At 48.8% G+C, this 26,866-nt stretch overlaps 3 protein-coding genes across 5 annotated transcripts in view; 1 reads left to right on the top strand and 2 right to left on the bottom strand.

The window, feature by feature from the left end:
• Window positions 1-8,186, bottom strand: part of CAPN1 (calpain 1) — a 28,601-nt gene extending 20,415 nt beyond the window's left edge. The window contains exons 1-10 of one of the 3 annotated variants that reach the window (XM_053561011.1): window positions 8,080-8,186; window positions 6,547-6,814; window positions 6,313-6,382; window positions 5,924-6,042; window positions 3,258-3,391; window positions 2,980-3,148; window positions 2,160-2,243; window positions 1,736-1,821; window positions 1,312-1,386; window positions 1,017-1,177 (exon numbers count right to left, since the gene is read on the bottom strand). In XM_053561011.1, the coding sequence (XP_053416986.1) occupies window positions 1,017-1,177; window positions 1,312-1,386; window positions 1,736-1,821; window positions 2,160-2,243; window positions 2,980-3,148; window positions 3,258-3,391; window positions 5,924-6,042; window positions 6,313-6,382; window positions 6,547-6,813 (1,165 nt within the window). In that variant the 5' untranslated portion in view covers window position 6,814; window positions 8,080-8,186. The other 2 variants (XM_053561012.1, XM_053561010.1) reach the window with 2 other exon arrangements.
• Window positions 1-26,866, top strand: part of FAU (FAU ubiquitin like and ribosomal protein S30 fusion) — an 86,548-nt gene that overhangs the window by 21,622 nt on the left and 38,060 nt on the right. The gene's annotated exons all lie outside the window — the stretch shown is intronic.
• Window positions 17,664-19,413, bottom strand: SPDYC (speedy/RINGO cell cycle regulator family member C). Its single transcript, XM_053561035.1, has 6 exons — window positions 19,257-19,413; window positions 18,938-18,996; window positions 18,609-18,694; window positions 18,334-18,505; window positions 17,926-18,256; window positions 17,664-17,767 (listed from the first exon to the last, which is right to left on the bottom strand). Exons 1-6 carry the CDS (start codon window positions 19,396-19,398, stop codon window positions 17,733-17,735), a joined length of 825 nt encoding a protein of 274 aa, XP_053417010.1. The 5' UTR covers window positions 19,399-19,413; the 3' UTR covers window positions 17,664-17,732.

Below are 26,866 nucleotides of genomic sequence, written 5' to 3'. Positions count from 1 at the left end.
CTGGGTCCAAGTGATCCTCCTGCCTCAGCCTCCTAAGTAGCTGAGAATACAAACATATGCCACTATACCTAATTTTCTATTTTTAGTAGAGACTGGGTCTTGCTCTTGCTCAGACTGGTCTCAAATTCCTGAGCTGAAGCAATCCTCCTGCCTCAGCCTCCCAGAGTAGAACGATTACAGGTGTGAGCCACCATACCCAGCTGAGCTCTATCTTTTCAATAAAGTGCAAGGCCAGGTCTGAAGGTGAGAATAATAGTGGAGGGAGGTTAAAGAGACAATGGGAACATTCCGTGGCAAGTAGTGGAATTGCTGGAGAGCATGCAAAGCGCTCATTTGAGATTTGTGTCTATGAAGTTATTGGAAAAATGCAGTCTCATTTGTGATTTCTCTCCTGCCACATTTAATGGTTTCCAAGCTGGTGGAGAGCTGGGTTCACCTAGGATTGTTGTCCCAGGTGACAGGAGCAGAGAAGGAGAGAGGAGCCAGGAGACTGAGAGAGTTTGTACAGACAAGATTAAAATGATGACTCTAACCTAGGTAAGGAGAGAAGGCAAGATAGGAGGTGAAGGACAGTGTAAAAGCCTGGGTTCCATGAGGCTGAGGGGTATTGGAGTATGGAAGCTAAAAAGGTCCCAGGTAGGGATCAGAGTGTGGACGTTTGCAAAGCAAGACAGCTCTGGTGTACCAGAGGGCAGGGTTGAGCTAAGGTGGAAGAAAAGGTTGTTTGAGTCAGCTGAATGGATCTAGAAGCCCATGGAAAAGGTGTCAGAAGATGGAAGGTGGTGGCCAGGAGGGAAGGGCTCAAGCTCCAGCATGGTGGGTGAAATGCAGTTGTTTAGAATTTATAAGGACATTTAATGTTTTACTCCTCAAAGCAAATTCAAGAGATCAGCCTGACACCTTTATCTTAAAAAGCGAGGAAAGAGACTTAGAGGGGTGGCGTGCCTTGCCAGAGACCCCAACTGGGAAGCAGCAAGGCCCAGCCTCAATGCCCTAGAGCCCACAGGCTCAGTCACCTGGGTAGTTCCGGCAGCCCCCCGCGGTGCTGCCCCGCCGCCAGGTGCCCTCGTACAGCACAGTGTTCCAATTGCGCAGTGACCGGCTCTTGAGTGCATCGGGCGTCAGGTTGCAGATCTCCAGGCGGGTGAACTCACGCAGGAAGTCTCGGAATGACATCCTGAGTGTCAAAGTGCAGAGGTGAGTCACAGCCCCAGTCAGAGCATGGAGGGATGCCACCTGGGCTGGGTTCATAGGGACTGAGGGGAAGGTAGAGGCCCCAGGAGAGGCTGGACTGAGGAAGAGGCCACTCACCAGAACTCCCCATCCTCCATCTTGACCCGGAGCTGCTCTCGTTCATAAGGGTCCACGTTGTTCCACTCTGAGGAGCTGTGGGGAGCAGGCTATTGCCAGGGCTGGTGGGCACTGATCTGCCTGGCCACTGTACCTGGGGCCTGTCTACTCTGGCCTGTCTACTCCAGCCCAGGTCAGAAGTCTTCTTCAAGGTCAAGCCCTGAGATTTCAGTTCCATGTCTTATCAGGGCCAGTTGGATGCCTTGAGGAAAACTGAAGGCTGGGCACAGGGGCCCACACAGTCTGAGCTCTGTCAGAGCAGTCCCCCAGACCCAGTAGCATGAAGACGGGCCCTTCTGCTCAATCCTGAGTCTAGCCTGGGCAGAAGTGTCAGGGGCAACTAAGAGTTTTCCCAAGCCTCCCGGGCCAGTGCCCTGTCCCTCACCCATCGCTCCAGGCTCCTGTCCACTCCACCTCGCCCCAGGGATTCCGCATCCGGATCAGGTTCATCATCTGTCCCCGGTAGTTCACCTGTTCCCCAGAGCCCCCATCAGCACCAGCTTCTGGCATGCACATCAATACCCCTTCCTGGCTCACCTCCCGTACCACCGCACTCTCTCTGAGCCCTGCTTAGCACCCACGTGAAGCCTATGCTCCAGGAATTTATAGCTGTGCACATGAACTACAGCCAATCAGGGCAGGACATGATAAGCATCTCAAGTTGGGTGTCCCAAGGAGAGAGATAAAGAGGCTGCAGGAGGCCGTAGGAGGAGCCAGGGGCTCCCCAGCCCTGGTCAGATGCCAGAGAGATGTGGACAGGCAAGGAGGCAGGAGCTACCCTGTAGGGGAGACCCCACCCAAGGCAGTACCTGCTTGGCCCCGGTCACAGAGTAGGCGTGGCCCTTCACCAGCTTCTTAAAGGTGATCGCCTCCATGTCTAGAACACTGGAGATCTGTAAAAAAGACACAAGCTTTGTGGTCAGCCCCCTCCCCACAACAGAAGAGCCCCAAGCACTCATGGGTCTTGGATGTTCCCACCTGCACATGTAACAGCTGCTGGGAGTGGCAGGCAGGGACCCTGACTCCATTTAGCCATCTAGTCTATTGCTCCCACATATAGATGCTGCGCCTTGCCGGGGGAGGCAGGGTGCAGCCTAGCCACTCCACCAACACTGCCCCGGGGGTGGAGAGATCACCGGCACTCCTACTTCCACTGACACTACTACTGGCCAAGGCTGGCCAGACCTATGCAAACACACACATGTATACACATATGGCCAAGCACAGCCCCCAGAGCCACATGTCCTACAGAGGGCCTCCCATAGAGAGATGTGAGGTCAGGATACAGCCAGTCAGGGATGAGAATGGGGGCTGAGGTTAGTGATGTTGGGGTCAAGTTGAAGATCAAAGATGAAAGAGGCCTGGAGATGAGGTGTGGGAATTGAGGAACAGTGAAGGGTGGGCATGGGGCAAAATGATAGGAATGAGAAGGACAAAGTGGGTAGCCAGAAAATCAAGCCTAGGGAATGTTAAGGTTTGAGGTTTTGAGGGAAGGAGCAGGGAGTGGTGCCAGGTATGGACATGGAAGGTGAGGCTAGGGCTAGGTTGGGGAGAGGGAACCACTGGAAGACAAGACAGGTCACAATACCAGGGTTGCAGGGTACCAGAGTTGGGGCTGGGTGCACTCACATCAATGGAGCAGCCCATCAGGGAGCCTCGCTCCAGTGCCTTGAGGATGATCTGGTAGAGGTCACTGGGTGCTTTGCGCAGCTCATACCACTCAGTGACTCCTCCTGTAAAGTCCTCGAAGCCCTCTGAGGTGCTGCCCCCTGACAGGGCCTCGTAGCTGCCATTTACCCTGTGGGCAGCCACAGATCAGTGCTCTGGCATCAAATAGGACCTGATAATAGGGTCAGGAGCCCTCACCCACAAGGTAGGCTGGCACTGTCCCTGGGGCCCCTACTCACTTAGCATAGGCCTTCTCGAGCAGGGCGCTCCAGAACTCGTTGCCCTCAGCAGAGTGCACGAACACCAGCTTCCCGTCCTTGATGGGCAGCAGGTCATCCACAACCACATCTACCCACTCCCCGAATTGCCACAGCTGTGGGGGAGGGGGCACAGTGAGCACCTGCCTTGGGATCTTCCAGGCCTGAGCTCCACCCTTACAACTTACTCAATATGTTACTCTAGATACACACTAAATGCCTGTATGTTAGATCACATGTATACTAGATATACGTGAGAGGCACATATATTAAATCATCGCTTATACTACGGTATATATACGAGATACACATATACTGAATCATCACGTATACTAGCTATACCTGAGATACACGTATACCAGATCACATATATTAGATACATGTGTACTAAATATATGTATACTGGATATATACTACATACATGTATCTAGGTGTTGAAATAAATCAGCATATTTCACCCCAAAATGTACATATTTTGAGATGGTTGTTCAGAAGGCTTGGGAACAGAAGTAGCCCTGTGCCTTTTGTGGGGGAGATTTGCATCTGTAGAGAAAATCTGCATTGACATAGCCAGGTTTTCTCTGAGGCCCTCCCTTTTTGAGCTCTAGGAAAGATTTACTGAGTCCGACAACTTTAAAGGCCTGAAAGAAACATTCATCATGGCTGGGGGCTGCTACCTGTGAGGTTTCATCTACACAGAAAGACCACCTTTGCAGGCCTCCCCTTCCCTCCCATCCCCCCATAACCTGTCTTGCCACCATAACCTGTTTGGGGCCACGTTCAAGCTTCCATTTTTTCTATATCCCATTGGAGGGTTGGAGTACTCGGTCTGTGATTCCCCCTCCATCTATGTTAATAAATTTATATACCACTGCTCTTATTAATCCCCCCCCCTTTTTTTCTGAGACAGAGTTTCACTATGTCACCCTGAGTAGAGTGCCATGGTGTCACAGCTCACAGCAACCTCAAACTCTTGGGCTTAATCAATTCTCTTGCCTCAGCCTCACAAGTAGCTGGACTACAGGCACCCACCACAATGCCCAGCTTTTTTGTTGTAATTGTCATTGTTGTTTGGCAGGCCCAGGCTAGGTTCGAACCCACCAGCTCTGGTGTATGTGGCTGGTCCCCTAGCTGCTGAGCTATAGGCGCCAAGCCAATCTCCTTTTGTGAGTTGAGTTTTCAGCAAACCTTTATAGGGCTGAGGACCTTTCCTTTGCCCCTGAAGTAAACTAGACACATGATCCTGAGCAAATTATCCTCTCTGAGCCTCAGTTTCCCTATCCATAAAAAGCAGCAGTAGTACCTTCCTCACTGAGCACACAGGTAAAAAGTCCTTTAGCGCAGCACAAACCAAGGCTAGGCTCTCCATGAACTAGCCCCCTTTTAAGCCCTGCCCTCTACCTCTTCCCTAACCATTCTAGGCCTGAGTTCTGGGACTTAGGGGGATAAGCATGTCACTGGATGTGGAATGAAAATGTGGCATCCTGTAGACAAGTAGTTTACATTACACTTTAAGAAACAATCTTGTGCCTAGGGTTCTACATTTATTTGTTGATTAACATTGACAACAAAATGAAAATTAAATCCACGTTGTTTTGATTCTGAAGAAAAAAGAAAAGAAAATGTGGCATCCAGATCCTTCAACCATAAGATGGGCAGGGCTGGAGGTGAACTCTTGCAATCACAGGGTTCGCTTCAGAGATGCCCTGAGGGTCAGATTTCCCAGAGAAGGAATGGGGAGCCAGGCTCAGGGCATCTACACCCAGAAGAGACCATGGGCTCCAGACAGCATTGGAGGAGGTGAGGCCAGAACAATGAAGGCAAGCTGAGGCTGAGGCAGGGACCCAAAGGGCACAGGTTGCTGTTGTGAAGGGGGGTGGGTGTTGACGCCAGAGAGGAGCAGATTGGAGGCGGAGGGGAAGAGGGGAAATGGGTGATGAGGCTCCTGTAGACTAGACCCTAGGAGGCCTCTTGGCAAAAATGGATCCACACTGTGAGTCCTGTAATCTACCTCCTCCCATGCAAGGTGGGGTACAGAGTGGGATAAGGGGATCCCTGACTAGGCAGAAAGAAGGATACCCAAGAACTCTCCAGACAGGGCTAGGGGCCACCAAGCCTAGAAGATCTCATCCAGGGTTGCTGGGGTATGCCTCTACCAACACTAGCTCATCGAGAATGAATTTGCGTGACTTGAAAAATAGGCCCTGCGTGCAAACAATGTTAGGAAAAGCTGGTGTAAATAGACTTTCTGCTGGGCTGTCAGGAGTTGGGGGATGGCAGGACTGACAGGTGGCAAGGGTCACATGTGGTGATCTGTTTGCCCCAGTGGAACACTCCTTTTTCAGATGGGGAAACTGAGACCCCAGGGAATAAGAAAATTTGTCCTATAGGATATAACACAGAAGTCTTTCTACCCTTCCAACTACTTTCTACCCCATATGTACAACCACCCAGGAAAACTGCCGGCTGAAATACCTGCCCAACTGTTTCACACATGACAGACTCAAGATGGCACTGAGAGGTCAAATACCTTCTACAGGGAGGGCTGGCCCTCGCAAGGTGTGGCCCTGGGCCACCTGCACTTCAGAGTGCTGTGGGTCACCCTTCCACATCTCCCCCAGTGCCTGCTACCCTTCCTCCCCCTTCACCTGGAAATGGAAGATGCCAGCATAGCCATTCTGGAAGCTCTGGCCGTGTGGAACCACTCGGTGCAGGAGGGTGTCGTTCAGGGTGAGGGAGGCGATGGCAGCCAGGAGCCAACAGTCCCCTGAGATGAAAGGGACCCATATCAGCCTGCTCTACCAATCTGTCTCTGGGGTGGTACCCGTGGGTGCTCATGCTTGAAGAAGACCCAAGCACTTGTCAACTTTACTCAGCTTACAGAAAAGGCCCAGGAATCTGGGCAAACCAGCCCCGGTGCTGACAGCCAGAGCCTGTCTGGGCTTGCAGGAGGGAAGAGTTGGGGCAGAGCCCAAAGGAACAGGAATAGGGAACTACCATGGAAAAAACACTCAAAACTCCACCTGAAGGGGCCTACCCAGCGCTCCCTGGCAGATGTCTGTGCGGGTAGCTCCATCCACAATGAACTGGGGGTTTGACAGCAGCTCCTACAAGAAACCCAGAGTCCTGTCCCTATGCCAGTTTCTCCCAGAAACTGGTACCCACCCATCCCAGACCTCACTCCCCACCAGGGACCTACAGTCCCATCTCTATTCCTCACCCCCTCAGGGTCAGGGGTCAGGTGAGTCCCATCTAGGCTGGCCCCCCTCACCGTTGGACGCTTCCACTTGATGCCATAGGTCTTAGAGGAGTTGGGACCCAAGTCCTTGAATCCTAGGCTCTGAGGCACTGGGGGGAAGGCCTCATCGCGGAAGAGGGCTCCACTCTGCAGGCACCGAGCCCGCAGTTGCTCATAATCCTGGCCCATATACTTGATGGCATTCTCGTGCCGGCCCAGGCCCAGCTCCTTGGCCCGCTGCTTCTGCACTTGTGCTGATACCCCAGTGCAGTATACCGGTGTGATGATCTCCTCCGCCATCCTATGGGACAGACGGTCCTGCTCAGAGCCCTGGCCTTCCCAGGACTAGAACCTGCACTCCTGCTCCTGCCCACCCTCCAGCCCCAAACCGAGTTCCCCTGCCTCATTGCTCCCATTGGGGAGTCAGAGCTCCCAGACACCTCTCCCAGAATCTAGGAAAGAACTCCCTACTTCCCAGGTGCGCAGACCACCATCTCTCCCCACCATCACCTCCCCATACTCCCACCATTACAATGCCACCACCTCTCCTTTTACTGCTCCCCATTGTCCTAGGCCTGCAGCTCTGTGGTCAGCCCCAAAGCCAGGTGGGGCAGGGCGGAGCCTCCAGATAGCACAAGGTGCTGGGAAGGCCTCCGATCCCGAACCCATTTGCTGGCTTGTAACCCCCTCCACAAACTAGCCAAGCTCCTAGCACACTGGCCCCTTTCCCTGGGGCTGAAAACTCCAGGCAGTCGGGATCCTCCTCCCCAGACCCTTAGACAGTCTGTAATACAGAGCTGGCAGGCCCCAGCCCAGGCCCTGGGGACAGTGGTGAGAGCAGGCTGGGGCAGGCGCCTGGGCTGAACCACTTTCCGAGCCCCCACCCCTGTCCCTGGCGCGCAGAGGGCCCCAAGCAAGGGCCGAGTTGGGGCAGCCTGGGAATCCTGCCTGGGGTCAGGGAATCCCGACTCCGCCATCCAGTTTCTTACCTGGGGGAGGGGTGTTTGGGGGGCCGCTGAGGTCCCTGCGGCTGGCTTCTCGGTGGCAGCTCAGGGCAGGGCCCAACCAGGAAGAGCGCTCCTCCCCGCCCTCCTCCCGCCGCCCCTCCGCCCTCGCTCTCTCCTTCTCCTCCTCCGGGGCTCCAACCCCGCTTCCTCTCGGCTCTCCCTTATCTTTCGGGCAAGGTCTCTGACGCTCGGTGTCTCCCCCGCCTCTCGCTCTGCAGGCCACTGGCCAACTCCGCGAGAGGACAAATTAGTAAAAGGCAGACTAGTCTCTGGGGAGGGGCCAGCGCCGGTCAGGGCGGGAGTCTGGGGACTGAAGGGCACCGCGAGGGGTGGGGGAGGGCAGAGCCTGGGGTATTTTTAAACAGGGGCAGCGGCTCGAGTTGCAGGACAGGGCGGCCCCACCCAGCGCTGCGCCCCCGACGGGCGTTGCCGGACCCTCGGGCCTTGGCGGCTCCGCCTCCAGCAGGCCCCAGTCCGCCCTATCCCCCGAACCCCTTATCTACCGCCGCAGCTGTCCTCACCCGCTCCCAGCAGGTCCCCAGCGCGGGGCTGAGATTACCTCGGGCTGCGGCAGCTGCTGCGAGAGGGGCGGAGCTGGCGGCAAGCGGACCCCTGCCGGACGCTCGGCAAACGGCAGCCCCACCCCGCTGGTTCCCGCCGCGGCCGGGCTCCTGGCAGGGCCGCCTCCCCGCCCCCACCCCACCCCCGCACCTTGGAGTGTAGGCTCAGAGCTCCGCCACCCGGCTCCGCGTCCCGGTTCGTGCGGGTGGGGCACGGAGATACCGTGCTCGCCGTGTGACCTTGGGTGAGTCCCTAGCCCGCGCGGCTTGGTTTCCTGATGCTTGCTGCTAATGGATTGAAGATGAGCGACAGTGGGAGCGTTCTGGGATTTCTTGAACCGCGGAACTTTAAGAAGTGGACATCACTGCCCTCTCCCCACACCCTTCACCAACTCATCTGGAAGCGCCATAGGCCGCCTTATTCAGGTGAGGGCGGCAGAGACTGCCAGCTGGACGGTAGGCCCACCCGGCTGCAAGAATGTGGGGAACCAAAAAGGGTATGGGAGATTGCAGCAGTCTCCCAGGTTGGGGCTTTTCACTGGTCTCAGGGCGCCGGCCCAGGAGCTGCTGCAACCTTTATAAAGGACCTGTACGCAGCATTTTGCTGGGGAAACAGAGTTTAGCTCTCCTAGGACTCTAGGATTCCAGTTAACCACTGATCTAATCTGACTACACTCTCGCCTCCAGTTTACAAATGAGAAAACTGAGGCCTGAGAGAGTGCGACTTGCCTGAACTCCCTCACCTGGTGAGTCAGGGCTGGAGCCAGCTCCTGGGCTCTTTTCCCTTCACCATTCAGCATTTGTGAATGCACCCAATCTTGATTAAACCCTTCTGGCAGGTCTTTGCAGAGACCCATGAGTAAGGCAGACCAGGCCCTGATGGGGGAGGGTGCTCTTCTCATCCATTTGTTAAGGAAGCCGAGTCCTGATTATGGACAAATAGGAGTTAATTAGATAAGGTACTGGGCAAGGGTGTTCCTAGCAGAAAGAACAGCGAGAGGATCCAGGGTGAGTTTAGTGGCTCATGTATGTAATCTCAGCATTTTGGGAGGCTTAGGAGGGAGGATCACCTGAGGCCAGGAGTTTGAGACCAGCCTGAGCAACATAGTGAGATCTGGTCTCTATAGAAAGTAAAAAATTAGCTGGGTGTGGTGGTATGTGCTTGTAGTTCTCAGGATGCTGAGGCAGGAAAATTGTGTGCGCCCAGGAGTTCAAGGTCCCAGTGTGCTATGATCAGGCCACTGCACTCCAGCCTAGATGACAGAGCAAGAACCTCTCTCCAAAAAGAAGAGCATTGAAGACAAAAGTCTAGAGGCTGGAGGAACACACACCAATAAAGGGAACTGCAAGTGTTCTTGTGGCTAGATCATAAGAAGCCGTAGGTCTGGGAGAGGAAAGCTGTTCTACAAAGGTAGCAAAACCACCCCCCACCAAAGACCCCTGGCTCAACCCATGTGTCCTATAGTCCCCACCATCTTTTTCACAAACCTTTGCCAGTCCTGCTAACTGTATTCAATTGTTCCCCAAACAGGTCCTGAACACACGCTATAATTACAGGGCATTGTGCTCACCGGGCACAAGATGGTGAAGACATGACCTTGGCCTCCTCTGAAGGAGACAAACATTGAACCAGTTATTATACTCATAGTTAACCGTGAGGAAGGACAGCTGATGCCTGATCTAGTCCAAGTGTTAAAGGAGGTATTAATCAGACAAAGGGAGTTAATGGCAGGGGTTGTGGAGATGCCAGGTAGGGCAATTGCCTGTAAGAGGTCTTGGCATGGTGAAGGAACTGAAGATTGCCTAGTTTTGCTTAAGCAGAAAGAAATAACAGGAGAGCAGCAGAAATGGGTGGGCAGTAGGAGCTTAGATTTTATCCTACTTGAGGTAAAAGACATGACTAATCAAATTTGTACAAAGGGGCCTGGTGTGGCTCATGCATGTAATCCCAAGAGGTTGAGTTAGGAGGATTGTCTGAGATAAACTGTTTGAGACTAGCCTGGGCAATATAGCAAGACCCCATCTGTATGAAAAAAATTAAAAATTAGGCCTTACACCTATAATCCTAGCACTCTGGGAGGCTGAGGTGGGTGGATTGCTTGAGCTCAGGAGTTCGAGACCATCCTGAGCAACAGCATGTCTCTAAAAATAGCTGGGTGTTGTGGTGGGTGCCTGTAGTCCCAGCTATTCAGGAAGTTGAGACAAGAGAATTGCTGGAGCCTAAGAATTTGAGGTTGCTGTGAGCTATGATGCCACAGCCCTCAACCAAGGGCGACAAGGCGAGACTCTGTCTCAAATAAATAAATAAATAAATAAAAATTTAAAAAATAAAATTCAGCAATAAGAAGAAGTGAGCTATCAAGCTATGAAAAGCTATGGTGAAACTTTAAAAACCTATTGTTAAGTTTAAAAAAGGTATGAAAAAACTATACTGTATGATCCCAACTGCTGTATACAGCATTCTAAAAAACAAAACAAAACTAGAGATACCAAAAAGATCAGAAGTTGCCAGGATTTTGGAAGGGGAAGGAGGGATGAATAGGTAGAGCACAAGCATTTTGAGGGCAGTCACGTTACTCTGTATGAAACTGTGATGATGGCTACGTGATATTATGCATTTGTCAAACCCATAGAATGTGCAAGTGAGCCCTAATGTAAACTTTGGACTTGAGTTAATAATATTGTGTCAAAACCAACCATCAGTTGTAATGAGTATGTCACACTAATGCAAGATGTTAATCAAAGGAGAAACTATGCTAAGGGGAAAAGAGGTGTATGGCAACTCTGTAGTTTCTGAAAAAGTTTTCTGTAAACCTAAAATTGCTCTAGAAAATAAAGTCTGTCTTTAAAAAGTTCAAACATCCTGGTGGCACCTGTAGCTCAAGCGGCTAAGGTGTCATCCATATACACTAAAGCTGGCGGGTTCGAATCCAGCCTGGGCCTGCCAAACAATGACAACTACGACCAAAAAATAGCTGGACATTGTGGCGGGCACCTGTAGTCCCAGCTATTTGGGAGGCTGAGGCAAGAGAATCGCTTAAGCCCAGGAGTTGGAGGTTGCTGTGAGCTGTGACACCATGGCACTTTACCCAGGGTGATAGCTTGAGGCTCTGACTCAAAAAAAAAAAAGTTCAAACATCCATCTACTGTATGACCCAGCCATTCTATTACTAGGCATTTACTGAAGAGTGTACACATGTTCATAATGGTTTTCATTATAATAGCCCAAACTAGAAACAACAAATGGTCATCACCAGGTGATGAGTAAACCAAAGGAAAAAATCTATGGTATGTAGTGCAATGAAATACTACTCAATAATAAAAAGGAACAATGGATACATCTCAGCATACTTCTGCCGAGTGTAAAAGCTAGCCAGACAAGAATATGTGCTATGTAGTTCCATTTATATGAAATTCTAGAAAATGCATGCTGATCTAGCGACAGAAAGCAGATCAATGGTTGCCTGCGGGGTACAGGGGACTGGCAGGTGGGAAAGATGGAAGGGAGGGATTGCAAAGGGGCTTGAGGAAACTTTGGGGAGAGATGGATATGTTTATTATCTTATAGTAATGGTTTCATGGGTGTATCAAAATAAAAATTGTGCACTTTAAATATGCGTGGTTTACTTTATGTCAATTATACCTCAATAAAGCTGTTAAAAACAATAGAACTTAAAGCGGTGCCCCTAGCTCAGTGGGTAGGGAGCTGGCCACATACACCCAGGCTGGTGGGTTCAAACCCTGCGGGGGCCAGCTAAGACAACAATGACAACTACAACAGAAAAAAAATAGCCGGGTGTTGTGGCAGGCGCCTGTAGTCCCAGCTACTTGGGAGGCTGAGGCAAGAGAATTGCTTAAGCCCAAGAGTTTGAGGTTGCTGTGAACTGTGACACTATAGCACTCTGCCCAGGGGGACAGCTTGAGACTGTCTCAAAACAAACAAACAAACAATAGAACTTAAATCACTGGTTAGATTCAGCCCCTGGAGACCGGGATCAAAGACAAACTCCAGACCCTTGATCTGGTTTGAGCACTTGAACAGACTAATGAGAAGCAGGGAACCTCACACTGAGCTGGGGGGCAGTACAGGATCCGGTCTGTGTAGTATTATGGGATCCCCTTTCTAAGGGGAGATGCCTAGGTTGTGAAAGAAACCTGATGCTCAAAATAGAGGTTTGGGGGTTACTGGCCATAGGTGCCACCCAAAAGAAGTAAAGGATAGGGGACTGGCACCTTGTTCCAGAAGACAAAGATGCTTCATAAAGATGTCAGTTTTGATCTATAAATTTATCATGATTAAAAATTCTTTTTTTTTTTTGAGACAGAGTCTCACTCTGTCACCCTGGTTAGAGTGCTGTGGCATCATAATTTACAGCAACCTCAAACTCTTGGGCTTGAGCAATCCTCTTGTCTTGGCCTCCTGAATAGCTGGGGCTACAGGTGCCTGCCACCACTCCTGGCTACTTTTTCTTTTCTTTTCTTTTTTTTTTTTTTTTGAGACAGAGTCTCACTTTTGTTGTCCTCAGCAGAGTGCTATAGAGTGACATAGTTCACAGCAACCTCAAACTTTGGGCTCAAGTGATTCTCTTGCCTCAGCCTCCCAAGTAGCTGGGACTACAGGCACCTGCCACAGTGTCCAACTATTTATTTTTTTAGAGACTGGGTCTCACTCTTGCTCAGGCTAGTCTCGAACTCCTGACCTCAAGCAATCCACCCACCTTGGCCTCCCAGAGTGCTAGGTTAGAGGCATGAGCCACTGTGCCCAGCCCAGCTAGTTTCTATTTTTAGTAGAGACAGACAAGGTCTTGCTCTTGGTCAGGTTGGTCTTGAACTCTCATGCAATCTATGTGCTAGGATTATAGGCATGAGTCACTGCACCTGGTCCCATAATTAAAAATTCCAGGGGGGGAGTTGGAGGGGGGAAAGGCAGTGGCTCATACCTGTAATCCTAGTACTCAGAGGTTGAGGTGGGAAGATCACTTGAGCTCAGGAATTTGAGACCAGCCAGAGCAAGATTGAGACCTTATCTCTACTAAAAATACAAAAAATTACCCGGGCATGTTGGGCACCTGTAGTCCCAGCTACTTGGGAGGCTGAGGTAGGAGGATCACTTGAACCCAGGAGTTTGAGGTTGCTATGAGCTAGGCTGATGCTGTGGCACTCTATCCTGGACAAAAGAGTGAGACTCTGTCTCAAAAAAAAAAAAAAAAAAATTTAAGGCTTTTTTTGGGGGGTGGTAAAAGACTAGAAAAACTGATGTTAAAGGTCATACAGGGCGGCGCCTGTGGCTCAAGGAGTAGGGTGCCGGTCCCATATGCCGGAGGTGGTGAGTTCAAACCCAGCCCCGGCCAAAAACCAAAAAAAAAAAAGGTCATACAGAAAATTAAACAAGCAAGAACCTTCTGAAAGTAAAAGAAATATTATTGAAGACTAACCCTACCAGATGTTAAAACATGACAAATTGATGTTTAAAATGTAATAATGAAAGTGGAATATTGATACCTATAGACCAATGGAAGATAGAGCAATTTAGAAACAGATCCACATACATAAAGGAATTTAGTACATGATAAAAGTACTATTTCAAATCTGTTAAGATGAATTATTCAATAAAAGGCATTAAGAAAAAGGGAGAAAATAAACTTGAATTCATAATTTACATCTTAGGAGAAATTCCCAATGAACTTAAGATTTAAATGTAAAAAAAGAAAAAGGAAAGTATAGTCAGTGTGGAAAGGGTCTTTATAAACTATGATACAAACCTAAAAGCCATACAATTTTATTTTTTACATTGAAAGTCCATACCCCAACCCCTGGGCCAAGGACCAGTATCAGTACTAATCTGTGTCCTGTTAGGAATGGAGCTGCACAGCAAGGGGTGAGTGGCAGGTGAGTGAGCAAAGTTTCATCTGTTTTTATAGCCACTCCCCATTGCTCCATTGCAGCCTAAGCTCTGCCTCCTGTCAGATCAGGGGCAGCCTTAGATTCTCAGAGGAGCTTGAACCCTATTGTAAACTGCAAATGCACAGGATCTGGGATGCCGTCTCCTTATGAGAATCTAAAGCCTGATGATCTGAGGTAGAGCTAAGGAGACGATGCTAGCACTGGAACAGATTATCATTAGCAGAGAGGTTTGACTGCACAGAGACCATAATAAATCAATTGCTTACAGACTCATCAAAACCCTATCAGTGAGTAGTAAGTGAAAATCAAGCTGCATCTGGCAGCAGGCTTTCTAGTAGCAAGTGAGTTGATATACTTCAATTGTACATCTAGTGGCAGGCTTCAAGTCAGAACCCTACCAACTAGGAAAACAAGCTCAAGGCTCCTAGATTCTGCATTGAGTTGTATAATTATTCCATTATATATTACAGTGTAATAATAGAAATAGAGTACACAATAAATGTAATGAGCTCTAATTATCCCAAAACCATCCCCCAAGTCCATGGAAAAATTGTCTTCCATGAAACTGGTCCCTGGTGCCAAAAAGGTTGGGGACTGCTAGGTTAAGGATTCAGTTACACAAGACTGCCTCCACATCCGATGCCAGCCACAAATAGGATGCCTTGGCAACTCACAATTCTACCTGGTCAACTATACTTTCAGGGTTTCCCACAACTCTTTCTCGGGTATGATAATTTAGTAGAAGACTCACAGAACTCGAGAAAGTGCTTTACTTACTACAGTATTGCCTCATCATTATAAAGATAGCAACTCAGGAACAGCCACACGAAAGAGATGCATATGGCAGGGTATTACGGATGGGGGTTCAGAGCGTCCAGGCCCTCTCCCACCCTCCCAGCATCTCTGTATCCTCAAGGCTTGTTTTTTTTGCAGTTTTTGGCCAGGGCTGGGTTTGAACCTGCCACCTTCGGCATATGGGGCCAGCGCCCTACTCCTTTGAGCCACAGGCGCCACCCCTCAAGGGTTGTTTATAAACCAATCTTCAGCGCCCAGCCACCACCTAGTCACCTCATTAGCATAAGCTCAGGTCTGATCTTATTAAGAATAACTCAAGAGCTTGCTATGAACAAAAGGCACTCCTATCACTCAGAAAATTCCAAGGTTTTTGAGAGCTCAGTGTCAGCAACCCAATATTACCAAATACATTAAAAAACTGTTTCTATTATATACCACATTTGGTTACGTATGTTTAGATTCGCTCTGAAGGACAAAATAAACCATACTGTTATTGCTTTCCAGGGAAGAAACCAAATGGCAAGAGTCAGGGGGAGGAAGGTGACTAGGTTCAAAATGTACATATGAATATAAGGTCAATTTTCTCAAACTCATCCTAGAAAAAGTGCTATATACCTTATTGCTGAATATTACTATAGTCACCTTCAAAGTACTTCTCTTGGCCATCTGGTATCCATAGTTGTACCCAACAATGAGGTATGTAGCACTTTTTCTAGGATGTGTTTGATAACTTAATTGTCTAACCTCATCTTTTATGCTCTTTAGTCCATCTTCTTTTTTGGAGGCAGAATCTCACTCTCTTGCCCAGGCTAGAGTGACACGGTATTAGCCTAGCTCATAGCAACCTCAAAACTCCTGAGCTCAAGCGATCCTCCTGCCTCAGCTTCCCAAGTAACTAGGACTACAGGCACTGCCACAATGCCCCAGCCGATCTCAAGCTGGTTTCAGTTGCCCGGCTGGTCTCAAACTCCTGAGCTCAAGAGATCCTTCCACGTCAGCCTCCCAGAGTGTTGGCATGAGACACCTCGCCTGGCCCTTGTCTTGGCTTCTAATGTCCTCATCTTACCTCTGTCCAAACTCCCCCAGCCTTCCCAATCTGCTATTCTAGGCAATCCCCAAACACACCTTCTTTAATAGCTTTCCCATGAGCAGTGGTTTTTTCCCTACTGCAACATTGATGGCTCACACCTGTTCACACCAGACACATGTCTAAGCCCTCCCATGGGATTAACCCATTCAAATCCTACAAACCCATTTTACATTGGGCATGGTGACCTACACCTATGATCCCAGAGACTCAGAAAGCTGAGGCAGGATAGCTTGAGATCAGGGTTTGAGACCAGCCTGGGCAACACAAGAAGATCCCATTTCTTTAAAAATGCACTGCTGGACGCGGTGGCTCACACCTGTAATCCCAGCACTTGGGAGGCTGAGGTGGGTAGATTGCCTGAGCTCACAGGTTTGAGACCAGTCTGAGCCATCTCTAAATATAGCTGGGCGTTGTGGTGAGCACCTGTAGTCCCAGCTACTTGGGAGGCTGAGGCAAGAGAATTGCTTAAACCCAGGAGTTTGAGGTTGCTGTGAGCTATGATGCCACAGCACTCTACCAAGGGTGACAAAGTAAGATTCTGTCTCAAAAAATAAATAAATAAATAAAAATACACCAAAAAAAAAAAAAAAAAAAACATCCAAACCACCACCACTAGGCCCAGCAAGGTGATTCTTGCCTGTTACCCTAGCACTTTGGGAGGTAAAGCAGGGAAGATTGCATGAGGCCAGGAATTCAAGGTTATAGTGAGCTATGATCAGATCCTAGCCTTTCAGCCTGGATAACTGAGTGAGACCGTGTCTCTATAAAAACAAAAACTGTGTTACAGATGAGGCAATGGAGGCACAGAGAAATTAAATAACATGCTGAGGTCACTCAGGGCCCTGGAATTTAAATTTTAAAGAATTTTCTGGCTCCAAAAACAGTCCATTTTGAGTCTTACTTGGTCACCCTTGGTAGAGTGCTGTGGCATCTTAGTTCACAGCAACCTCAAACTCTTGGATTCAAGTGATCCTCTGGCCTCAGCCTCCCAAGTAGCTGGGACTACAGGTGCCAAAGACAGTATTTAAAAATTGTTTTTATTAGAGAAAGGATCTCTGTCACCCAGGCTAGAGTGCAGTGCTGCAATAATAGCCCACTGCAACTTCAAACTCCTGGGCTCAAGAAATGCTCCCATCTCAGCTTCCCTAGTAGCTGGGACTATAGGTGCATGAGACAGTCTTTCCATGAATATCCAGTCCAAATGCCACCTTCTCTGCGAAGACTTTCCATCACGTCCATTAACAAGAAATTTACTGTCTTGAGTTCTCATTATGCCTTTTTGAGGCAGGGGGGTTGTTTTATAATTACTACATTGTATTTTATTACAATCCAGGGAAGGGAAAACGAGTCTTATTCCTAAATAGACCTAGCCCTGAAGACATTTCTAGACTGAATGGGGTGCTGTTTTCCATCTGACTTTTTACCCCAGTAGGTTCCAGGCCATCTTCTAAGGACTGCATAAACTTCATCTCATTAAATCCCATCTACATTGTGTAGCGCTCATCATTCACAGGTGACAGATATTACCAAAGATGGAATTACAACCAAGGATGACAGTAAGTAGCTGCCAATGGGAAGGGGCAGGGTGCCTGGGCCCACAAATCTTAATCCTGGCAGACCTCACTGATCCCAGGTCAAGGAGGCAAGCCAGGACCTAAGCACAATTGTTGTCCTGTGGACAAAAATTTTTTTTTTTTTTTTGGACAAAAATTTATTAGAATTTGCAGGTTGGGAGGAAGGGGTAGGGGTGGCACTGCCAGCCTGAGACCCATAAGACAGGAGGCTAGAGGTGGGGGCACATGCAGCAGGGCATGGTCAGTGGTCATCAGCCAGGTGGTGGGCTGTTCTTCCCTCTGTGAGGTATCAGCGCCTGGGGCACGGTGAAGGCTTCGGGAAGACTGGGAGAGGAGAGAGAGGCTCAGAGAGGTCAAGTCCATCCAGCTAAGAGAGGTCAGAGCCTTCCCCCAGGTTTGTGTGCTCCTCCCTCCCATTCTCTTGGTCCCCATCTCCTGCCTCCCAGACTCCACTAATCCCCCAGCTCCTGTCCCCAACTCACTGCGGAAGGTGTAGGTGCCTGGCTCTAGCTGCATCTGAGGGGGCAAAACGATGAGAAACTCTCCACCCCAGGGGTTTTTGACCCCTGAGAGATAATTTTGGGAATGAGGATGATGGCACTCTGAGGTCAGGGCTGAGCACTTGGATAATGCAGGCAAAGGATGGTGGTGGCTGTGGTGCTGGGATGAGCCACAGAGGGAACAGTGGGGTGGTGAGAGGCCAGGACCTCGGGGGAAGAGGCCTGGGACCTGTGGACAGCCCCTCTGAACCCCGCCATGGTGGGGGCGCCGCTCCCGAGTCCAAGCCCAGTGGGATGGCTCCATTGCCATGATCTGAGAGAAGCAGAGGTGTCGGTGAATGAAGGGGAAGCCCAGCCTTCCTACCACCCCAGCAGGCTGCCCAGCCTCACCTCCTCGCAGCACTGGCGGCTCACCACTGCCTGGAAGCCCATCCGTGCCCATAGCTTGTCCCTCTGGTGCAGGAAATTTCCCACCTGAAGGTACCAATCTTCTCCCAGGGCCCATGGGAAAATCTCACATTTGGGCTCTTCCAGATCCTCCTCCATGTCATTTGCAAGGTACCTAGCCATAACAGCACAGGGTCAGCACGCAGAGGCCACAGCATCTGCCTGGCCCCATCCAACACCTCCCATCCAGTGCCACTGCTGCCCACCCCACCACTCACAGTGCTAGGAACAGGCTGCTGTGGGTATACTCGCTGAGCTTCAGGTGAGCACGCTGGAAGTAGACCAGCACCATGGCCAGGAGATACTGCAGAGACAGAAGAGGAGGGCTGGAGTTAGCCTGGGGAGGAGGGGCTGAGGGCCAGAGCCACTTGCACCCGAGGAGGTTTTGGTGCAGGGAAGAAAAGATGGTAGAATGGTGGGGAGGGGCCTACACAGAAAAAGGTCTAATGATGGGAAGGGAGTGGCTCTCCCCACCAGACCAGTGGCCCAGTAAGAAAGCTACACTCCATTCCCATCAGTTCAACCTTACCCCACTATACTGCCTCACCTTATCCGAAATCCAGAAGCAGGGGTCTTTGGAGAGGAATTCCTGGACAAGGCTGTCCTCTAGGGGTAGACAAACAAGGGACTCAGGTTACCACCGCCTCCCAAAGAGTGGCATCAGAAGCTTCAAAGCCCAAGCTGCCACTTGAACCCACCTTCTGACAGGACCCTCCCCCCCCAACCAGCCAAAGCTGGGTCACCTAAGGGGGTGGAGACAGAGGCCTCAGGCCTACATGGGCAGGACAGATTGATCCCATCTTTCACATCTCCTCTCACACTGGGCCTCACAGTTCCTCTCATGCCAGCCTCTGAAGGAAACTCACCCAGAAGATTGAGGAAGGCCTGGAGCTCCTTGTGCCGCCGGGAGTGGAGAAACCCAGTGCCTCCACCTTGCCAGCTGCAGCTCCCCAGGCTCATGTGAGTAGTAACCACAGGGACATAGGCAGGATCTTGGGCCTCACTCATCTCACTGGGGGTGGAGGTGGAGCAGGGTGGGGCAGGGCAGGGTGATCCGTAGAGAAGGCAGGCTCAGGACTTAGCACCTACACCCTAGACCTCTCACTGGTCAAGGGACTGAGACCAGGAGGCTAGGATGGGGGAGGAATGGATGCTGAGACTTCGGGGCTCAGAACAGAAGGCAGCAAGGATGCAGGGGCGTGGGGGAGGCCAGAAAAGAAGTAAAGAGCGTCTGGAGGTTGCGGCACCACCTTCCTCCTGGCACCCCAGGCCAGAGGGCAAGAGCAGCAGCCACAGACACTGTCCAGGCTTCCTAAGTGCCTGGAGCTGTGCTAAGTGCCTTAGGGCGGCATCTTATTCTGTCCTGCTAGGGAGGCACGTTTAACAGAAGATGCATTTTAAAATTAGGAACCTGAAGTGTGAGGCCAAACAGCCACTTGAAGGTGAAGCCCAAGAGTTTAAGGGTTTGCTCCTCTGGCACCCCCAACCTATGGTGGCCACCACCACCACTCCACTCTGCACTGAAAAAGGGAGTGCCACCGACCCAATACACATGGGGGATATGGAGGCCCAGAGAGATAAATTATATTAGACAAATACTTGAATTTGGAGCAAGTTAAGATGAAGCCACCTCAAACATTTCTAGTTACTTTCCAAACTCGGGCCTCATCTCCCGAGAGAGAACCGCTAACCAAGGGGTTCAAGTGAAGGTGTCGTACACCAACTGGAGTCAACCTGGGCGCCTCATCTGGGCCCCCCAAAGCAGCCCAGGCGTCCCCTACGAAAAGGCTTACCCGAGCTCTGGAGCGACCCACAGCATAACTCCCAGGCCACCTGCGAGGGAGCTTTTATAGCCGGCGTGGGGTGGGGAAATGCCCCGCCCTGGGCAGCCCCTCCACCAATCAGGCTCTTCCTGGGGAGGAGTGAGACTTGGTCCTCCCAGCCCGCCTTAGCTGTGAATCCACCCACCATCCACCTCCCAGCTGCGGCTTCCTGGGGTTTAAGTTTTTCCAAAGCTCCATCACCTACAAGAGGGAAGCTGGACCCCAGGGCCTGAAACCCCCACAGGACGGACAGGGGGCCATGACCCCCGTTCCTAAGTTGATAAATGCAGAAGGTGCTTAGGTGGGAAGTGAGGCCGAGGCGCAGGGGCCTGGTGGGCAAATTTTAATTCATTGATTACACGTTGCTGGGACAAGGTCCCTGACACTCTGAGTATCTCCGAATCTCTTGGCCCCTCTAAATCTCTTGGTCCCCCTGGGTCTTTCTAAGTCTCTTTGGGTCTCTTTGGTCTCTGAGTCTTTCAGTTTCTTTGAATCCCTCAGTTTCTGGATGTCTCTGGTCTGTAGGTATCTCTGGGTGTCTCTGGTCTGTCTGGGCTTTTCGCAGCCTCCCCAGGCCACTCTCCTTGTTCCCTGAGGCTGGCAAAGCCTTCCTGACCACCTGGTCTCCATCAGGCCACCCAATTTTTGTGTGTGTGCGTGTTCACATCGCATGTGGTTTCCCTCACATATCGTTGTTGACCTCCCCGGGAAAGGAAGCCTCCAGCCAGCTCCCTAAACATCTTCTGGTGCTTTTTGAAGAGACTAGAATGGAATTGTCTCATGTGTTCTTCACAGCAACACTATGGAGTGGGTATGATCAGCAGCAGAGTTTGGGTTGCTCACAGAGAGGTTAAGTAACTTCCTGGTGGCACACAGCTGGTAAGTGGAGGATTCTAGCCTGGTTGCCAGGCCCACGTCCCACATTGAGGGGACAGTCTGGTTGGGTGGTCCATAGCTCCTTTTGGACAAAGCCTGACAAGAAGACGGTGTTCAGTGAAACAAAATGAATCCCCTAGATCAGCTGTCAGCTGTGTTTTCTTTTTTCTTTTCTCATCTTTCCTTTTCCCTTTCCTTCCTTCTTTCTCTCTATCTCTCTTTCTTTCTTTCATCCTCTCTCTCTCCTCACTCAGTTGACCTGGGTTGAGTGCCATGGTGTCATACCTCACAGCGACCTCAAACTCTTGGCCTCCAGATATCCTCTTGCCTCAAGCTTCCCAAGTAGCTGGAACTACAGGTGCACACCACACACCTGACTAGTTTTTCTATTTTTAGTAGGGATGGGGTCTCACTCTTGCTTAGGCTGGTTTCAGACTCCTGAGCTCAGGTGATTTATCTGCCTCAGCTTCCCAGAATGCTAGGATGACAGGAGTGAGCCACCATGCCCAGCCACCAGCTGTGTTTTCAACCTCTCTTCCCTCCCACTTTACCTAAAGCTAGAGGTCAGTAAGGGAAAGAAAAAGAAGCTTGTGTATGGGCTAGTCTCCTGGGGGAGCTTCCACAACCATTCCCCTCAGTGCCAGCCTCAGAGATCTGACACACCACACTGGGGAGAAAACTTTATTTTGAAAGAATTTTAGACTCACACAGATGTTGCTTAGAACATTTAGAAAATTGGGCTGGGCATGGTAGCTCATGCCTATAATCCTAGCACTCTGGGAGGCTGAGCTGTGGGTGGATTGCTTGAGCTCAAGAGTTCAAGACCAGCTTGAGCAAGAGCAAGACCCAGGCTCTTTACAAAAAAAAAAAGAAAAAAAAAGTTTAGAAAATTTTCATATCCCGTTCCCTGAGCATCCCCCAATGTTAATATCTTACATAATTACAGTACAATTAGAACCAGGAAGTTCCCATTAGAGTTTTTACATTCACCCACTCTTGGGTTTTGGTGTCTAATTCTATATATTTTCACATGCATAGATTTGTGTAACCTTCGCCTCCATCAATATGTAGACTATTCTGTCACCCAAAGAAACTCCTGTGTGCTATTCCTTCGTGTCACACCCTCCTCCCTATGTTGGCCCCTGGCAACCATTAATCTCCATCTCTATAATATTGTCGTTTCAAGAACACTGTATAAATGAAATCACAGTACAGAAGTCGCCCATTATCCAAGGTTCCACTTTTTACCATTTCAATTTCATGAGGACAAAAGATATGTTGAGAGAGACCACATTCATGCAACTTTTATTACAGTATAGTGTTACATTCTATTTTATTAGTTATTGTTGTTAATCTCTTACTGTGCCTAATGTATAAATTATACTTTATCATAGGTATATATAGGAAAAAATTCGGTATATATAGGGCTCAATAGTATACACTAGGGATTTTGGAACATATCCACCATAGATAAGGGGGAGCTACCGTATATTACTTTTGAGATAATTTTTCACTCAACATAGTGCCCTTAAAAATCCATCCAGGTTGCTGCCTGTATGAGTAGTTTGTTCCTTTTTATTACTGAATAGTAACCCATGGTACAAATGGGTTGTTTCCAGTTTGGGACTTTGAGAGCTAAACAACTATGCAATTCTCTGGTATGGATAGCTATATTAATATGAGTTTTTTATTTCTCTAGGAGAGATACCTAATGAATACCTAGCAGGGGTCATGTGGTAAAAGAATGTTAAGAAACTGCCAAACGGGGCGGCACCCGTAGCTCAGTGGGTAGGGCACTGGCCACATACACCGGGTTCGAACCTGCCCCCGGCCAACTAAAAACAACAATGACAACTACAATTAAAAAAAAAATAGCTGGGTGTTATTGCGGACACCTGTAGTCCCAGTTACTTGGGAGGCTGAGGCAAAAGAATCACTTAAGACCAAGAGCTTGAGGTTGCTGTGAGCTGTGACGCCACGGCACTTCTCCCAGGGTAGAGACTCTTGGAGACTCTGTCTCAAAAAAAAAAAAAAAAAAAATAGAAAGAAAGAAAGAAACTACCAAACTGGCTGGGCAAGGTGGCTCACACCATACAAAACAACAACAACAACAACAAAACTCAAAATAGACCATAAATAGACCTAAAAGGTAAGAACTAAAACTATAAACCTCTTGGGAGAAAAAATAGGTGCAAATCCTCATGACCTTGGCAACAGTTTTTTAGACATGACACCTAAAGCACAAATGGCAGTAGGAAAAAATAGATACATTGGGCTACATAAAAATTAAAAGCTTTGTGCTGCAAAGGCTACCATTAAGGAAGTGAAAAGACAACAACAGAATGGGAGAAAATATTTGCAAACTATGTATCTGATAAGGGACTTGTACCCAGAATATTTAAAAGACTCTGCCTACTCAACAACAACAACAACAATAATAATAATTTAATAGCTCTATTTTTGAGGTGGGCAAAAGATCTGAATAGACATTTCTCAAAGAAGATACACATATAGCTAATATGCACATTAAAAAGTGCTCAAAATCATTAAGAAGCACAAAAACAAACCATAGACTCACACAATAAAATAACACCTGATACCCACTAGGATGGCTAGAACCAAAAAGACAAGCTGGGCACAGGGGCTCATGCGTGTAGTCCCAGCACTTTGGGAGGCTGAGGCAGAAGTTTGAGCACCTTTTCATGGCTTAGGGTCTCAAGGCTGCAGTGACCTATGATGGCATCACTGCACTCTAACCTGAGTGACAGAGTGGGACTCTGTCTCTTAAAAAAAAAGAGAGAGACAGTGACAAGTATTGGCAAGGATGTGGAGAAATTGGAACTGTCATGTGTTTCTGATTAGAACACAAAATCGTGCAGCTGCTTTAAAAACAGTTTGACAGCTCCCAAAAAGTTAGTTATAGAGTTACCACTTAACTCACAATTCTACTTCTAGGTATAAATCTAAGAGAACTGAAATCATAGGTTTACACAAAAACTTGTGCATAATGTTATAGCAGCATTATTCATAAAAGCCAAAAAGGGGAAACCACCCAAATGTCCATCAGCTGAGGAACTGGTAAACAAAATGTGGCATAGTCCTACTATGGAGTACACTTGATCTTAGCCAAAAGGCCGAGAAGCGATCCTACTATGGAGTACAATACGATGGAATATGACTCAGCGGTGAAGAGAAGCACTGATGCGTGCTATGACATGGGTAAGCCTTGCAAAAATTATTCTAAGTCAAAGAAGATAGTTACAAAAGGCCACACATTGCATGATTTTATTTATGTGACATGTTCAAAATTGACAAATCTAGAAAGACAGAAAATAGGTTAGGGCTTGCCAAGCTGGTGAAGTAGGAAATAGGGAATGACAGTAATGGGTATAGTGAGGTGGGGCAAGGTGGCTCACGCCTGTAATCCCAGCACTCTGGGAGGTCGAGGTGAGCAGATTGCTTGAGCTCAGGAGTTGGAGACCAACCTGAGCAAGAGAGAGATCCTATCTCTAAAACTAGATGGACGTTGTGGTGGGTGCCTGTAGTACTAGCTACTTGGGGGGCTGAAGCAAGAGAATCACTTGAGCCCAAGAGTTTGAGGCTGCTGTGAGCTATGATGCCCCATTACTCTACTGCGGGTGACAAAATAAGACTCTGTCTCCAGGCAGTGAGTAGAGCGCCGGCCACATACACCAAGGCTGGCGGATTCCAACCCTGCCCAGGCCAGCTAAACAATGGCAACTGCAGCAAAAAAATAGCAGGGCATTGTGGCAGGTGTCTGTAGTCCCAGTTACTTGGGAGGCTGAGGCAAGAGAATTGCTTAAACCCAAGAGTCTGAGGTTGCTGTGAGCTGTGACGCCATGGCACTGTACCCAGCGTGACAGCTTGAGGCTCTGTATCCAAAAAAAAATATATATATATATATATAATTAAAATGGTAAATTTTATGTTATGTATATTTGATCATAATTATTAAAAATAAATATATACTTTTTTGAGACAGAGCCTCAAGCTTTTGCCTTAGATAGAGTGCTATGACGTCATAGCTCACAGGAACCTCCAACTCCTAGGCTTAAGTGATTCTCTTGCCTCAGCCTCCCAAGTAGCTGGGACTACAGGCGCTCACCACAACACCCTACTATATTTTAGTTGTAGTTGTCATTGTTGTTTGGCAGGCCCCAGCTGGATTCGAACCCACCAGCTCTGGTGTATGTGGCTGGCACCTTAGCCACTTGAGCTACAGGTGCCGAGCCAAAAAATAAATAATTTTTTAAAAAGAATTTAAAAAGCGTACAAGTCTGTTTACAGACTATTTTTTTTTTTGTATACAGAATCGCACTATGTCACCCTCAGTAGAGTGCTGTAGTATCACAGCTCACAGCAACCTCAAATTCTTGGGCTTAAGTGATCCTCTTGCCTCAGCGTCCCAAGTAGTTGGGACTACAGGCATCTGCCACAACGCCTATAGGCCCAGCTGGCTATTTTTTGGTTGCAGTTGTTATTGTTGTTTAGCTGGCCTGGGGCATGTTGGAACCTGCCAGCTTCGATGTGTGTAGCCGGCACCCTACCCAATGAGTTATGAGTGCCGCGCCTTGAGTCTATTTATACAAATAAATTTGAAAACCTGAAAGAAATGGATAATTCCTGGGGAAATAGAGATTAACAAATTTTACCCTATTAGAGTTAAAATTTTTTTTTTTTTTTTAGGCTTGTCAAGTGAAGCAGTGGGAGTAGAAAATGACCAGAGGAATCTGTAACTGGTTGTGATCAATTAGCTGTGAACACCACTGCAATCAGACCAGCCAAGAGTTAAAACTTTTTTTTTTTGATAGTCTTGCTCTACCACCAAGGCTAGAGTTCTGTGTTAACCTCACAGCAACCTCAAACTCTTGGGCTTAAGCAATCCTCTTGCCTTAGGTTCCCGTGTAGCTGAGACTAGAGGTGCCCTCCACAATGCCTGAATAGTTTTTTTCTTTTCCTATATTTTTCTATTTTTAGTAGCAATGGGGTCTTCTTCTTGCTGAGGCTGGTCTCAAACTTCTAAGCTCGAACAATCTACCTGCCTCAGCCTTCCAAAGTGCTAGGATTACAGGCGTGAGCCAGCTGAGTTAAAACTCTTAAATAGACCAATATCTATAGAAAACAGTAGAGAACGTTATTTAAGAACTACCTCACAAAAAAGCACCAGGCCTAGACAGTTTAACAGGGAAACTTTCTAAACCTTTAAAGAGCGGTAGTCTGGCTCTGCGCCTGTGGCTCAAGTGGCTAGGGCACCAGCCACGTGCACCTGAGCTGGCGGGTTCGAATCTGGCCGGGCTGCCAAACAACTATGACAGCTGCAACCAAAAAATAGCTGGGCATTGTGGTGGGTGCCTGTAGTCCCAGCTACTTGGGAGGCAGAGGCAGAAGAATTGCTTGAGCCCAGGAGTTGGAGGTTGCTGTGAGCTGTGATGCCATAGCACTCTACCCAGGGCAACAGCTTGAGGCTCTGTCTCAAAATTAAAAAAAAGTAAATAAATAAAGAGCAAGTAGTCCTAATGCTCTATAAATTGTTTCAGAAAATTCTTTACTTTTTTTATGAAGCAAATAAAACATTAATGCCTAAATCTTTTTTTTTTCTTTAAGACAGAGTTTCACTCAACCTCAAGCTCTTGGGCTCAAGTAATCCTCTTGCCTCAGCCTCCCAAGTAGCTGGGCCTATAGGTGCCCAGCACAGTGTCCAGCTATTTTTATAGACTGGGTCTTGTTCTAGCTCAGGCTGATCTAGAACCTGTGAA

Source organism: Nycticebus coucang, chromosome 14, assembly GCF_027406575.1.
Source record: "Nycticebus coucang isolate mNycCou1 chromosome 14, mNycCou1.pri, whole genome shotgun sequence".
Taxonomy (NCBI): domain Eukaryota; kingdom Metazoa; phylum Chordata; class Mammalia; order Primates; family Lorisidae; genus Nycticebus; species Nycticebus coucang.
This window is presented reverse-complemented; position numbering and strand designations above follow the sequence as displayed.

Coding starts and splice junctions, on each gene's coding strand:
- SPDYC (XM_053561035.1), bottom strand. CDS start 19,398: ATGAGTGAGGCCCAAGATCCTGCCTATGTCCCTGTGGTTACTACTCAC. Junction 18,695..18,937: donor GCTTCTGGATTTCGGATAAG/GTGAGGCAGTAT, acceptor CTGTCTCTGCAG/TATCTCCTGGCCATGGTGCT. Junction 18,506..18,608: donor AGCAGCCTGTTCCTAGCACT/GTGAGTGGTGGG, acceptor TGTTATGGCTAG/GTACCTTGCAAATGACATGG.